At 40.5% G+C, this 16,743-nt stretch overlaps 1 protein-coding gene across 10 annotated transcripts in view; it reads right to left on the reverse strand.

The window, feature by feature from the left end:
• Window positions 1–484: 484 nt before the first annotated feature.
• The window catches only part of SH3KBP1 (SH3 domain containing kinase binding protein 1), a 228,142-nt gene continuing 211,883 nt past the window's right edge, over window positions 485–16,743 (reverse strand). For all 10 annotated transcript variants that reach the window (XM_052794257.1, XM_052794262.1, XM_052794259.1 and 7 more), the window contains 5 exons: window positions 9,298–9,407; window positions 7,824–7,949; window positions 5,147–5,418; window positions 3,662–3,725; window positions 485–1,558 (listed from right to left, as the gene is read on the reverse strand). In XM_052794257.1, the coding sequence (XP_052650217.1) occupies window positions 1,517–1,558; window positions 3,662–3,725; window positions 5,147–5,418; window positions 7,824–7,949; window positions 9,298–9,407 (614 nt within the window). In that variant the 3' untranslated portion in view covers window positions 485–1,516. The remainder of the gene's footprint in view (window positions 1,559–3,661; window positions 3,726–5,146; window positions 5,419–7,823; window positions 7,950–9,297; window positions 9,408–16,743) is intronic.

Raw genomic sequence — 16,743 nt, forward strand, 5'->3', positions numbered from 1 at the left:
AGCTGAACACTTCGTCTCATCCAGCTCCTGGCAGGCAGGGGGGTTAGCCGTGATACGGGATATGCTGGCTGGAGCCAGCTCCAGCATTTGATGAGATGACAAACAGATCCTTTGTGGGGTTTTTTTTGTCACTCTGAAGCATCACCAACATCACTCACCCACTCGCTCCACGCTATGCAAAAATATCCATTATTTAAACGCTTTGTATAAGCTCAACAGAGATTGCTGACAAGGTATGACATACTCCACGGCTAGCAAAGAACACGCGAAACCACAAACAAAAAAAATGGGAGACCTTATTTTGAAAGGACGAAAGCAAACAGAGAAACTGGAAGAAATGAAGAGAGCCTCGGGTTCAATAAAATGATGAAAAGAAAGTCCTGCTGCAAAACCAGACTGTAAAGTGTATCAGTCTGTAAGTGTACAACATGATGTAGCAAACAATACCACGTAAACAACAAATGAAACAATATCACACGACAGAGAACTTTGTGCATGAAATAATACAACTTTTTATTCACGTTTTATAGATTACTTTTATTTATTTTTGCTTTAATAATGCATATTCTGTTCACTCTGTGCAAAATTGGGGACAGAGGCGGGCGTTTAAATCATCTAACGAAAATCAAGCGGACATGAACATTCAAGTTGAGGGAGAGGCCTATCAAAACCAGGAAAGCTAAAAAGCCACAGCTGCTCAAGACAAAGCTGCTCTCAGCTGCGCCCTTTTGTCCTGCCACCTCGCACAAACCTGGCTCTACTGACTGAGCAGCTGTACGCTGAGAAGGTGACCTCCGCCGGACACCGGGACACGAGTCGTCGTGGTAGCTACATCGGGGAGACCTGGCTTGCAACCGGCTCCAGTCAGTGTGTGGCAAAGAAAGGCACAAATCATTGCAAAGACCGGATTTCTGTTGGTTTGCTTCCTTCTTGTGAATACATTTCTGTACACAACGTAAGTTTAAACTGTAGGGGATCTGGGGACATGAAATTGCATATTTAACAGAACTTAAAACCAGAACAAAAAGTAGGCTGTTCTATCTCGAAGCAAAAATAATCCCTCCAGCCCCAACGTTAACATTCATTCCTGGCTATATGCAGTACAGACATTTTAAAATCTGTGACAAAAGACAATTAAAAACCAAAAGTCAAAATCATAAAGCTTGTAAACAGATAATCTGAAATACACTTTATTTATGGAAAAATATCATCAAAATAGTACCACTATGGACTAAACTGCCTGAGTTTTCATTTCACCTAGGTCTTGAAGTAGAGAGCCTTTAGCACAAGAAGATCAATTTCAGTCACAACTAGTGCCGCACAGCACTGCTTCGGGTGGGAATTTTGTCCTTGTTGTTGGTATTTTTGTTGTGCTATCAAAAACTGTTGTGCTAATCCTTCAAATAAAGGGATGTTGAGGCAATTCTTAAATCATTTGGCACAAAGTTATTTTGGCTGGGGCATAAATTTGAGTCTCAGTCATGAAGAATAATGCAATATTCCACCTATCAAGTATTCACTTTGATTGAAGAGCTTTCTTTATGTCATTAACTTCCATCTGCAAAAAAAACAAACAACAAAACTGTGATGAAATCAGATGCTTTAACAAACTGAGGCACAGTTGGTGCTGCTTGAAAAGCACATGTTCCGTCTTGTCCACAGGTGTCGAGTACGGGTTTTATACTACTCTTATTTCCACAGATTTCACAAATTGAGGTCACCTTCTCAGCTGCATAAGGTGACGACTTGCGGCTTCCTCCCCTCCGAGCCTGACAAGTACAGCCATCGAACGTACCACGAGACCTTTCAAACTCTTTAAATTACAACTTTGACAAGCCACGCAGCTCGCTGCCAGGAATTACTTGCAGAATGAGCACTGTGTCCATGCACCAGCTGCTGCACTCACACCTGGCACGAGCAAACTGAACTGCTGACAGCGAGAGCACCGGTAGCTGAGGCACAAAACCTACCGTCTCTCTCCTGTAGGGATGGTTCTGGCTGTAGGGATGGCGGTTGCCTTCTACACCCATCAAGCCTGCGCCCACACACCTTAAGGGCTCTGATGGATGTACAGCCATGTGGTAAAAGGATGTGGCTGAAAGCATCACTGGCCCTAGTTGTACACTCGGCCCCTCTGACAGAGACTGGAAACCCCGAGGTATAGGTATTGGATTTATTCAAACACACCCACAGTGCCCAGCTGCGCCGTGCTGTCAAGGCAGTCATCTTCAATGCATGGACTGAGAGCTGTGCTACCTTAGGACTATCGGAGCACTCTTAAACTAATGCAACTTTTCTTTGCCGACCTCTCATCTTCATGTAAAGCTAGTAATGCCACCTCGGCTAGCATCTGAACATTTACCAGTACAAGCAACATTCGAACTGGAGTAAAAGCATTCAGCTATGAGATCATCATTTTAAAACCATCAATGCAGGTCTCTGTATAAAGATGTAAAGCCATCCTTGGAGGTAGAATCCAGACCTCTGAATAGTCTGGTCTGTTAGACTAAATCAATAACTGCTATTAAAAATGTTCATTGATTTTATCTGAATAAATTTCAATTTTAGCTGAACATGAATTGTGTGTTACTAGAAGCCATACTCCTATGTGGTTGCACACATAAAGTCCTTTAGGCAGCCCTGGAGCACAGACATTGATGGCCCCCAGTTCTGCCACCCTTTTCCATGTTCCCAAGCACTTCACTGAGCAGGAACAGCCCAGGGAAATCACAATTCGATTTTCTATCCCTAGTACAAAGAAAAAGTAGTTGACCTATACCATAAAAATATAAAATATAATGAATACTAAACCACTTATCCAGTACATCAGAATAGAATGGAATGGAATGGAATAGACTATTTCAGTTAGAAAGGACCCACAACAGTCATGTAGTCCAACTGCCTGACTAATTCAGGGCCGACCATGTTAAAGCATGTTGTTAAGGGAGTTGTCCAAATCACTCTCCCAAACCCAGAAAAGCAGTTGCAGCATCATTCCGTATCGAAGCAGCACAGTCAATGATGCTAGCAAAGGCCCAGCTCCATGATTCTCGCACAAGTAGGGCAGCATGCTACCTGGCAAATGACTACGCCAGCATGACAACATCTAGAGCTCAGGTACTATAGAAACTACGGCAGCAGTAACTGGGCTCTTCATCAGAGCACCTTCTTTCATATTGTTTAGGATGCTCTAGTAAAGACAACCTGTGTACAGTCTGTAAAGCAGACATAAAAATCTTGCTATATGAAATAATATTCCAAGCATATCAACGCTAAGACAAGCCTACTACAAAATATAAAGCCTTGAGAAAGAGCAAATAATTTAAGACGACATGATTTCATTTGTGACAAAATCAAACCATTAGAACTGAGACTAAAAAATATCATAGTTTGAATCCTATATTGTGTTTAATTTTTTTTTTTGTCTACTTGTGCCGATAAATTTTTAGGTAATTATCAGGCTTTTCAGTAAGAACCTAGTACTGCAATGTATATGACACAGACTGGCAACACTGTGAAGGGAACAGGTATATGCCTTTCAGAAATGTTAGTAGTTTTCGATTCACTTGAATCTAAGTACCTTAGCAGAGTTTTATGTCCCATACCTGAGGCTAAATCAAACCTGGCAATACTTCCATAACATTGTAAATAATTTAAGTACCTGCAATCGTAGACGGATCTTCTTTTCTTCATCCAACTCAGACAGCAACTGTTTAATCTCTTTTCTGTTAAAAGAATGCAAAAAAAGCTTGGAATGGAAACAATTAAACTAGTAAAATACAAAAGATCGCCTCTTGGACACATATTTTCCCTGCTTCACTAGTTACCTTTTTTCCTCTGAACAACTAATCAAAGTCAGTCTACTCTTGTATGCTGTATGCTATACTACAGACAAGTAAGAGTCTCTGTAATAAGGACAGTACCCTCCACACCCCATGCGGCTAATGCATAATATATTTCCTCCCAACAGCCCTGCATCCACAGGCTTTGCTCTAGACTAGCAGTATCAACACGGTATCAGCACCCAGTTGCCTTTTTTTCCGTACAAAATGGAGATGGATTGGCTGTTGGTGGGTTGTAGGAACGGGTAACACAAATCCTGCCCCATACTTAACCCCCTGAAAAGCTGTTTACGCCAGCAATACAATGTAACCTTCAACTTCATTTAAAGACTTAACGATCCCCAGTACGGATTTGCTGTCATCCTTCTCTGTCGGGAAGAGGAACGTAGCTGTAAGGAGCAGACACCTTCTCATGTCCCCACTGAGCGATCTCACCTTAAGACAGAAACCAGTAGGTGGAAGCAGCCCTTGCGAGAAGGGCCGGGGAGACCGGAGGAGCAGGGGTCGGCCTAAGAGGCGAAGCCGTGGGGCTCGCTGGCTAGATCCAGCTTCAGCCATGCCCTCCCGCATCTTCTCCCAAACTCCCGGCACACCTCTGTTCCGCCACAGTCTCTGCACGCTGCTTCCCCTTTTCTTTTTCCTGCCCGGGCTACACACAACTGACGATGTAAGTGAAGGTTTAGCTTCCAAAACATTAAATATTCTCAGGAATAGCAAAAGCTACATGCCAGCCCCAGTTTCTCCTAAGAAATGAGCAGCTTAAAGAAAATAAAGATGCCCAACACTGAAATATTAAGATTCAGGGTCATAAACAGAAAGGTCTTCAAATGTCCTAATGACAATTCGGTTACTTCTTTAGTAATATGAGCTTTGTGGGAAAATGTGCTAACGGTCAAACAACAAATCGATTTAATAATTTCAGGAACTTGTAGTAATTCGTACTACAGCTAGAACAAATGCACCCCTTATTACGATCAATGCACGTGAGTTCCCAAATAGTTATTGGCAAATAAAACAACACAAGAACCTTATTCACTGCTTATAGCTTGTAACTTAAATTTTTCAACACCCCACAAACATCTGCTTATGTCATAACACAGGAAAAAAAAGCAGTTACAGATGGATAGTGCCAGTCTTTTTGCCTGAGCTTCTCACCCGAACGTGTTCTGTCAGACCAAAAATCACTCAAAACACAAAGGCACACTGTGCAGAGTAACAGACGTGAAGGCAAGCTCAAGAAGGAACTGCCACCACCATGCACGCACGGATGCGTCCCACCTGCAGTTGTGATTTGCAGTACTTACTTCTGCTGGTCTTTCATGGTTTCAATGATGGTTCTTAGCTCCTTAATTTGTGTTCTCAGCTCCTCCAGGGCAGTCTGACCTTGGCTTAAGTGCTCAGTCTTTGGCTTTCCTTCAGTACCAAACAGGGATGGGGAATTTGACCTGTGGCCTGTTGTTCCCATAGCAATGGAGTGAAATCCAGGTGACGGTGAAGGGGATAGTGATGGTTGCACATTACTGCCACTAGCCAAACCTCCTGGTTTTGGAGGCAAGGAAGTTTTATTATCAGACACCTGCAACAAAAAGAGTAACATTTAATGTCTGGAGAAAGCTTTATGAAAATCAGACCTCTAACAAATATTAAGTGTTTTGCTGCTCTTTCATAATGTTAAAAGTCCATGTCAAACATGGACAGTTTTGGTCAAAGCTTAATAAGTATAGCAATTAGTTATTCTCTTTGTACATGTACATCAGAGGGGCTCTAGTTGGGATGCAGAAGTTCAGACAGCTTCGGTCAGGCTCTCCACAGTCGCTACAACCAGTCAGCAATAAGTGTTTCCAAGATCTCAGACCTAGCAGGGAAATGAACCAGGGACAGACGCTCAGTGTTTCTGTCAGAAGTTTGTGAGAACATACCTACACCCATGGACGTCTCCTGCAGAGCACAAAACTGCATAACCAAGAATCCGAGTTGTATTTTTTTGCAGATTAAATTTATGATTGTCAACTAACCATTGAAGGAATCTTCAACATCCAATGTTTTTTTAAAAATTAAAAAATGTGTTACACGTTGCCCTTAGCATTACAAAAATAGCAAAATATTCCTTCAGTTTGCTTGTTGGTATGATATAAAAAGAAAAACAAAATCCCATGGCTTCAAAACAATAATGTAAGAAATAAATGTACTGTACCGTCCTTTGTTAACTGAAGCTTCTGTGAATCCCCATTAACTACCAATGGCTCTTTATTCCTCCAGGAACTTAACAGAAAAACGCAGCATTAACCGAGTTACCCTGGAAACATGCGGCTATAGCTCAGAAGGATCCCATGCTTCTTGAATTGCAATCCAGTGCTCTACTTATCTAATAAGGTATAGAAAATCTGAAGTCCACCTACCATACACCACCACCTACTTGACTGCATACACCGAAGTGTATAAGTACAGTTACCACAATGGCAAGTAAGGTGAGTCTTAATTATTTATCATATTGTTATTTGGCAATGTTAATGTGTGCATTATACGACAGCTACCAGGAGTATCTGAAAATCTGATTTGGCCAAGAGTAAGAAAAAGCACTAGGCAACCCTCCAAGTCTATCTCCGGAAAAGAGATACTGAAGTTGAATGGCAAATAGGGTAAGATATTGAGAAAAAATGGTATGGGAATGCAAAGAGACATTGTAAGTGAGGACCTGGGGACTGGGGTAGTGGCGTTAGCTGGACAAGGTAACTGAGAGAAAAGTTAGTGGTCAGATGAAAATTAGGAGAAAGTGTGATGGGGAGGGCAGAGCAGGATCCACCGAGTTCTGCAAAAAACAGTCTTCCCCACTACAGGAGCGTGATTGAGTACAGAACCTGTCCTGGGCAAGCACTGCATAAAGAAAGTATTCTGCAGAAAAAACAGCACGACCGCAGAAATAAAAATGGCGTTATAATCACAAGAAAGCTGAATCACTCCAGTGGCTTGAGTGGTTGACTTCATCACCTTAATAATGTTCTTTTCACGTTTTTTATATATGTGTGTGCATGTGTGAGTAATGTGTACCTATAAATGGATCTTTCATACATAATAATCCTTATATCAGTAGATGCAAGTTTCCTTTGGATTGAAAAGAGACGTCAGGCTGAGTTCAAACCTGGAGCAAGTGAGCAAGGCACAACGGGAGTCATCCACGCTGAGCCCCTTATTCCAGCGCTTAACTGGCTATCAACATTAAAGCCTCTAGCAGCTGCTTTCTGGCAGCAGTCATCTTGTTTTACAGGAACATCTACATCCTTGGCATACCAGCATCTAATTGACAAATGTTGGCCCAAGAGTATTCCTTAATGCAAGGGCTCCCAGAAGAGGGAGCTATGTAACAAAACATTATCCTGACAACTTGATCACAGAAGTGCGTGACTTCATCTTTCAAATACGTTTGTTACACTATTAGAATGTAATAGTTGTAATATTAAAGGTATCCTTATGTACTAAAAACTAGCTCCAACCTCTGAAGCCTGATCTACACACTCCTTCTGTAATATTCAATCATCCTGTGGTTTTCTACCAATACACAGTAAAAATGGCAAAAGCCTATAAAATGAACACAGTTATACCAGTATAAAAAGCGATTATACTTGCAAATTTAAATCCACATACTATTAGAGTGGGTCAAAGAGTTGTATTTTCTCTGCTTACAGACTCTTCTAATGTAAACTCAATTTACAGTTGCAAAAAACCGGGCCTTTGTTTCTAAAATTTATTTCCCTAGCTTCTCTGATTCTGTGAAATGTATTTATACTAGAAAGATGTTTTTCACAGTATGGTTATGGAGACATTTTAACTGTGCAATTCACTTTAGACTTGCATTTCAAACACAGAACAATCTTTAGTAACCCTGACTGTTGAATTAAATTAAAAAAAAAGAAAAAAAGATACTGTTTTAAAAAAAGAAGATGCACGTGATAAGGTTAAGCAGAGGCATTCCAATTAACTTACTTGTGATATTGTAACCGTTCTTGATTTCCTTGACGCTTCAATAGCTTTGTGAGTAATGGAAACATGTTCCTCCTTCTCGTCTTCAGGACTTGGTGAGTCAAAGAAATCAGGGCTTGAAAGGGATGACTATGTAGACAAACACGCACACCACAAGAGAGAGGAAAAAAAAAAAAGCAGGTATTTTCATTGTACAAGAACTTAACGAAGGAAGAAGAAAAGCATTTATGTGGTGAATTTTTTTTTTTTTTTTAGTTATCATTTTCAAAGTAACAATACTTAAAATCAGGAGTCTCCCTCCCCCTCACCCCCCTTTTTTACATCTTATTTTCAAGGCTAGAATGCTTTCAAAGCATTCATGAAATAAGCTATACTTGAGAGCTGAATTCAACGTTAATTTCCGTCCTTGCATTGCGTTAGGAGATGAAAGCACCCTCCTGTCCACAAGAAGAGCCGTACGTCCCTTGGCGAGGACGCAGAGCCCGGCGGTGCGGGGCTGCCAGCTCCGTCCCTGGGCAGCTCAGCCGTGGCTTTGCTCGGGGCAGCGCTCACTCTGCTGCTGCCCTTGCACGCTGCTGGCACGGCGGGGCTGCCTTGTGCATGGCTTCTTTGTAAAAGTGCAAACAGGGAAGGTCCTTTCCACCCCTGGTTCCTTTCCCCATAGGTTTGACAGGGGAAGAAAAACCTTTTTACTTGTCTTTTACGGGTCTGTATTTATGTACGTGGTCAATTTTGAAAGCTTTCTTTTTTGTGTTCTATTAGTTTCACCATAATCCTTTTTGTTTCCCTCCACTCTGTTTTTCTTCAGCAACACAGACAGAGGTAACCATCAGTAGTTGTCCTCATTCTGATATTCCAGAATGCAAAAAAGCACAGAAATGAACAAACCCCAAATCCCAAAGAAAAAGACACGGAAAAACTAAGCAGCGGCTTCCAAAGTATGGTTTATGAGACCAACTTGTCTAAAGATACATATTAGAGAGTGAAATTTAAATCACCCTTATATTTACAATTGTGAGTGTGACGAGAAGAAACACATGATGGCTCAAGGAGAGCTGTTGTAGGCTGAAATGGTCTGTTTGTCCTCAAAATCTGGTAAATATTCTAGAGAAACCAAGGGAAACGCTTCTTTTGGGAAACACCTTCAAAATCCTTAATACTTAGCACAGCCTAGTTTATTCCAAAGATTTTTACAAAGGCTTTTTCTGGCCTCAGTCATGGCTGGCAAGGAATCCTTGGCAGCACCCAAATAAGGGGGTACACATCTTATGAGGGAGGGAATGTTTTAAACATCAGTATTCAAAACAGTGTCAGCCTTTTGACACTAGTTTTCCTGAGCTGCATCTCTCTGCCTCACTGTACATATGAAGGAATGGCTGTGCAAACGTAGTAAAACCACCAGGGAACACAAATAGGGGGGGGGGGGGGGGGGAAATCAGAAAAAAATATTTTTAAAAGAAAAGGAAAATTAACTTACAGACGTGAGAGACTGGGAGGGTGGTCGCCTGCCAGTAGCTTTTGGTCTGGTTGTGGTTGGATGATTAAGCTTCTCAGCAATTGGTATTACAGAGTCAAAACCTTCCAAGTCTTAAAAATAAAACAGAATTGATTTGGTTTGCTGGCAATTGTCCTCAAAGGGAAAGAATCACAATGTTTTTCTAATTTCAAAGAAATCAAATCCCATTTTCCCCATTGCGTCACAGTGTTCTGCACACACTAAGCCACCATGATGGCACTAAAAAAACCTGGAAGTCAAAGGCAGCTGTTATCCCATCACCCTTGCCAAGCACAATCACCCTTCCACCTCAAACACAATAAAGCAGAGGGGGAACGTATAGGGGAGCCTTTGGCTTTGTTTTCGGCATAGCGAAAGCTAAATGACAACATGGGTCCTGCGGCATGGAATAAACAGTTTCAAAATCTCCATCTTGCTATTAGAGGGGTTAGTAATTTTTTTTTTCCTGAATAACTGGAGACATAAGACAGCGCACGCGTTGTCTCAAGAACGGTGCTGTCAGCGCTGCACCTGCAGCAATTGCTTAGGGGAGCACAGAATGCGGACGGTGGAGCTGGAAGTGATCTGCAGGATCCCGGACACCTGCAGCGGGAGGCAGCACAGCTTCCAGGAGCTGTGGGTGAGAGGAGAATCTCCCTCCGGTAGTCCAGAGGCTATGGTAAGTAAAAACTCTGACAGGCTCCTGAAGCTGTGCAGAGCCCAGGAAAAACAGGTCTGCTCAAATGTGGGATTGGCCATCTTCACGGCTAGCGAAATGCGCTGGGGAAGTGTTTACTGAATACAGCCACGTGCTAGCATGTTTACACGAAAGAACGATGTGAAGGCTGTAGGAATACTCCAGCTCGTGATTACGTGCCTGAATCAAATGGCTTAACACCATTCATCTATTTTTATGGGTTATATCAGTTTCACTCACCGCCATTTCAAAATGCCCTACTGCATATGTTAAGCAGAAATGAGTCAGAAAACATACAAGAGGTATTTTTGACAAGATAAATCAAAATTCTGTAAAATTACTTTCAGACATGAATCAAATACTGGAACGATATTCATTATTCAGAGACTATTTTTCATTGCACACATGTAGGAAGAAATAGCTTTTAAGTTAATAGTTATAGATATTGGGCACTTAATTTTCAGAACTGTTACAGAACAATGATTCTCTGGAGATTGAGCTTTGTTGCTGTATTACGACCATCATACAAAATTGCACAATGGAAAAACAAATGAATTAATGGGCCTATGCAATAAACTACATGTACTGAAGGACACTTAAACTGATTCCAAGTACTCATGATTTGGCAGCTAGGAAGTAAATGGGACCAGACATTCCTTATTCAGCAATATTCTTCTATCTCTGGGAGATAAAAAAAAAGAAGAAGAAGGAAAAAAGAGACCTCTTTCAATAGCCCTGAAATAGTCTAAGGTTATTCACCTCCACATACTACTCTATTTTTGGAGCAACTCTTCCTATTTATAACCAGTGACCCCACTGTCCTCTACCAGGTATTTTTCTCGTTGCTTTTTTATTGACTGTTGCAACCTATGTCCAAAGGTAGGTCACAAAGTCTGTCAATGGGAATTTGGCAATCCAAAGCCTCAACTGTACCTGACATGTCAGGTGGGGCTACAGTGCTTTTCAAGTAGAAATGAGCTAGCACTAGCAGACTGCACAAAACCTATCTGGGGTCCTACAGAACTTCAGAGTTTCAGGCGAGGAGAAACGGAAGTAAAAACTTATTTTCTGGGGAAAAAAAATGCAAATATAAGAGCTGGTTTCCAGTAATATCCAGTTTGAAGCTGACACATGAGATAGCTAAATGACTTGCTTAAGATCACACAGCAAATCAGTGATGTATTTTAATACAGTCTTAATTTTCAGCACTGTGTTACTTCAAGTTGCACAGCAAGAATATATTGCCATCAAAAATATACACTCGTCTATAAACACGTGAAGCTCACATACATGAGTACAAATGGAGGCGGAAGCAATCCTTCCATTTGTCCCAGCCACTCTTTCCCACCTAACTGGTTTTACTATTTTTTTTTCCTGAGCTAGTTTTAATCCGGCTCATTTTCCGACAGCTTGTGCCCAGCCACACAACTACCCGTGGTGAAGGAAGGATCGGGATCAGTACCAGAGGACTGAAACAAGCTGCTAAAACTGAGACGAAGAGCAGGCTCCAGCTTTGCGGGGCAGCAAACTGGCTGAAGTCAGGCTGCAGCCTAGGAAGGCTCCAGTGCATGACTTCCCTCTCTCTGTCTTGCTGCTTCCATGGTATGCACCACTGTCCCTTCCTCTGTTCTTACAAAAGGTAAGTATCTACACTAATATGGAAAACAAGCAAGGAAAAAAATAGTGAAGGCATTAATTCAGTGTGGGGGTTTTGGCTTAAATAAACTAATAATTACCTAGAGTTCTACGTTTCATCAGAATAGTCAAATATTCATGTTTAAATTGTAAAATATATCAATATACAGAGAGTGTATGAATTTGTGTCCTTGAGACCCATGAGCGCTTGCAGATAAAATCTGCTCCACACATTTCAAGAATACCATGAAAGATGAACATTTCTGTACAAAGCTTCTATTATCAAGAAATATTGGGAATGCTCCATTTTTTCCACTTCTGAATGCATTTCTGATAGCTAGAAAAACAAACTAAAGCAGCCTATACCTGCACTGAGTTTTAAAAAAAGAACAGAGCAGAGGCTGGAAAGGCTCCACAGGTAGAATCTGCTGCCAAACTAGTGAAATCACAGCCATTCAGCTGATACTATAAATGAAATTCTATTTAAGTGTAAGGGACAAGGTACAATGCTAAAATAGTAAATCCATTTCCAGTACTTCCATATGCCCTTTATCCCCTCCCCGTCTGTTCTCCTTATTTAGATGTGATTCTTGCTCCCAAATCTGCTCTGCATCTAAGGTTATCACCACCTTCCACGGTCATCACCTATGAGGTATTCATTCAGAAAAATTCCCATCTGGTAAACTGGTAACTAGTCGAGCACAGAACCACTCAAGAGACCTCTGCCTTACTGTCATCTATACTGTAGGTTCAGTAATGAATTCACTCATACTGGTTATTTGATTAATTTTTGCTGACGGAAAGCAAGGTTATATGGGTGTGACTATATTACTCATTAAGGTCATTAAATGCAGAGATTTGATTTTAGTTTGTATTTCTGTAGCTATCAGAAGTTGGGAGCTTAAACTTACATACTAAACAAAATGTAAAACCTTCCTGAGCCGGACCAAATGGATCGCCATTAAAAACTAAGTCCCGTCTACTGTATTCACAGCCATGTTAACTGCCAGGAAGGCAGACCTGAACTCTGCACTGCTCCAGCTTTCTCTATGTCTAGTAATAATAAACAGTAAGGAAGGTTCCCTTGAACACATAGAACATAGAGGGCACCCATCAATTAACAGTGCCACTCCCTAATTAAAAAATAGTTGATACTTGTTCTACAAATAAACAGATGCATTCATCATTATTACTGTCTCACTGATCAAGCTGGTAATTCATGAAGTAATTCATGAGATGGGAAGAAAGACATCAGAGTAATTCTAATATACTAGTGTAGTACACATAATACAATATCTGGCTTACTGAGCAAACACATTTAAAGAATACGAAAAATGTTAGCTGTGCAAGAATTATTCCCTGGTATCCTTCCAAGCCGGTTAAGAAGAGGATATTTTTCCCCATTGCTAAGTTCATTTGGAGACATGGTTATTTAAAGCACGGTGATGGTGTTTTTAAAAAAAATGCCCAGATCCAGGAAAACAGTTATGCAAGGAAAACGTTCTCAGCTCATTAGACTTGCACCTTCTTGGAAAATAACCTTCAATCCACCCCCCCCACCCCCAAAAAAAACCCAGAAGGAAAAAGTTAAATGTTTATGCTTCCTTCATTACCCCTTTTACCTCCTGCATTTACTGTTCTGGCAAAAAATGTGGCTAGGCCTTACCTTTATCTTACGTTCAGGTTTTTTAGTCTTTGGGCAAAGTAATTTATACATAATGAAGACAGAAAGCTTTTTGAATTAGCAGAGAGATTTCACCTTGAGAAAACTGAAATGGAAAGTGACGGATAATAGCAGAATCAAGACATTCAGAATGCTAATGATGAGGCGTCATAGACCAGAAATACAGCAGGGCTGGAAGAAATGAGGCAAAGGTGGTGTTCAATTCATTTGAAGAAGATAATGTCACAAAAGCCACAGAAACAGATTTCATTTCATAACCATCTTCAAAAGATTGACAATAGGCTTGTGAAGTGGTATGTATACTGTCTTTAAATGCAATATTCCTGAAAGCTATCAAATGAGACAGAGATACTGCAGACAGAATCTTCTGCACTAATGTCCATTCAATACATAGCCCTAATTAAAAAGCAGCTCAAACAATACTCTGAATATTACTGGGAATTTTCAGAAGACCACAATTATTTTAGCTACTTCAAGTGCCCCGATTCTGCTACCCTCCCCATGCTGAACAGCATCGTAGCCTTCAGGGAATACAGCCATGCTCCTAGCCAGGGTCAGGGCAGCAGAACCTCACCCATAATGAACTGCAGGCTCTTCTCTGAGATTTGGGTAATGCCCTTTTAGCAGGAGGGCTCCCTGGCTGCAGGGTTACTGTGTTCAGGAGCGTAACAGTGATGTGCCGGGGAGACCTGCCCGCACGGTTCTTTGCTTTGGAGGGAAACAGCTTAGCTCACCTGGCTTCCCAGGACAGCAACTGGACAGCCACCCTTCCCCAAGTGTACGGTTATCTTTCTCCATTTCGACCCTGACTTTTATCGCTTTACTAGCTGAATGTAGAAGGCTGCCATAATGAGCTCTCCTAAGCACTTGCCAGTGCCCTCATAAGGATTTTATTTTTAACGATTCAGAAGATGCCAAGAAAGAACTGAAAGGTCAAGAAAACTGAGCTAGAAGAAATGGATATGCTGTTTTCAAGCACCTCAACTTGACACACTTGGAGAACGATTTAAATTTCTGGTTTACTGCCTTTTTCTGGACCCTCCAGGGCAAGAGATCTAATTAATTTACGTAATGGACCATTAATGTATCCCTGATTACAATATTTACAATTCACAACTATGTTTATGGGTGATTTTGATTCACTGACATAAATATTACAACTTAACCCAGTTGGGTAATTCTGCTCCTTTGCTTCGCTCTACTAAAATGAACATGAACAGCAGCATAGAAAGAAATAACTGCTTTAGGCAGATTTCGGTCTTCATTATATGAGTCACATTTTGTCCTCCAACCCTTATATTTACCAGTGTTTTCTTTTTTCCAACTTTTACTCTGTGTCTTCAGGCAAAATAATTATGTCTCTCAGTATAACAGCCTGTGATTTAAGGACAAACCTGCTCCATTCTATAACTTTTTACTGGAAATATTCTCCATCTTTTTCCCTCATGTGGGCCAAATCTTATTAGATCACTTGTTCTTCCAGTCAGAGGCACAAGAGCAATCACCTCCTCTAACAAATATGAGCACGTTACAGCTCTAGAACAACTGCAAATACAGATCAAGGAAACATGATATACTGAAGATTTTTGTAATGTGTTTGTTTATTAGATATTTTCAAGTCAGGGTTTTTTAACAACCCTTCCAGGCAGGTTAGCACTAGCCGTGGAGGGAGGGACAGAAAAAGATTATGGCTAATAACGTGGGTTTGGCCAGTTCTCCATGATCCACCCGCAAATGCGCTGAAGATTAAAGCCTGAAGAAATGCTGAAAAATGGACTCATGTTAACCAGCTTTCAGGGAATCTCTTAAGAAAATTCATATCAACACTATATGTTTCAGCAGGAATTGATGAAGGCATATGTGCCTTACATTAGCACTGATAAAGATTATTAACTGCTTTCATAAATACTATGCAAAATGTGTGAAGAGCCAGGAAAAATATTGGAAAGATGTTTCTGCTTGGCTCTGTGCGGGAAGCGCCTGTGCAGCTCAGTCTTTTTGCAAAGCACAGAAACTGCTTCTTGTGTGGATTAACTGAGCATTTCCACAGTAGATGTATTATTTTTATTTCTTTGTGGCTTATTCTTTAAATCACTTAGCTTAAATCCATATGATTTTAAGTGTTAGATGATTTCAAAGCAAACCTATTTTGGATAGACAAGACTTGTTTCAGGATTGCAGGATTCCAAAGCGTGTGTATATATATAGTTAAAAGACTTAGGATTAATCCTGACTTGCAGAAATAACTCAATACCAGTAATTGATTAGAATAATTCAGTAATTTTCTGGAAACATTAGTTTTTGATCCAGTAAGCTATTATATATGCTAGATGTTTCTGTCATTGCACTGGCCCTCAGATGTAACAATGCTTTGTGAAATTAAAAAGAAACACGTAAGCTAAAAAAAAGTCAAGTTATGCAATAGGGCATGAATTTAAGCTGCTGAAATCAACGTAATTCTACATAAAGACTACTCTTTGGTTGGTAGAACAGGGCTTACTTTCAGTGTAGCTTATGTTGCTTTAGAAGCATTTTAAACCAAGCTCAAAAAGCCATTGTCAATCTAGAACAGTTGTTGGTACATAAGACTTTACAACAGATGTAACTACCATGATTTAACAACAGCAATACTGGAGACAAAGTCTGGGGTGACATGACCATGCGCTTTCCACTTAGAGCCAGTGAGCGTTCTTCAAATTTCTATGTTTTGTGGACTTTTTTTTCCTCTTTCAGACTAGAGAACCATCCTAGCCTGTTGCTAAATATTTTTGTAAGGACATCACGACAAAATATATGCATTAAACTTTGTGATGACACCATCTGTCTGAAAGAACAGGTTAATGAAACCACAGCATTGACAAACAGCGCCTGCAAACTGTACATGTCACTTAACATCACTAAAATTTCCTATGGTACAATGAAATAAACTACAACGATTTCTTGTTTCAATGCTATGGTGCAAGATCTTCTGTCACAATAAACTCAATTTCAAGTTTTAGCTAAAACCCCCCCTGTAATAGCCATGTACACATTAGGTGTTCTACAAAATATTTCTATTTGTATTTGTTTGTTATGCATTGTCAACTAAAGCAAAGACAGAACAGAAAAGAAATGGGAAAAAAAGCCTTACCCTCATGAAATGAAGAAGAGTTACCCATGGCAAAGAGATGTATATAGGAAAAGCTGGATGAAAGATGTGTGGAAAAGAAAGTAAAGGCATCACTGAAAACAGGGAAAAAGAAAACAAAAGAAGAAGTGAGGAGGAATGGGGAATGGTTCCTCTTAAATAATATATTCTGAAGGCTAGTTTTCCAATTTTTTTTGTAAGGATTGTGGAAAGAAGCAAAGGCATGAACAACAGTGGCAGTAGCTGCCATTGTATCTACAATCAGCAGTGACGTTGCTGAACAGG

Source organism: Harpia harpyja, chromosome 8, assembly GCF_026419915.1.
Source record: "Harpia harpyja isolate bHarHar1 chromosome 8, bHarHar1 primary haplotype, whole genome shotgun sequence".
NCBI classification, from domain to species: domain Eukaryota; kingdom Metazoa; phylum Chordata; class Aves; order Accipitriformes; family Accipitridae; genus Harpia; species Harpia harpyja.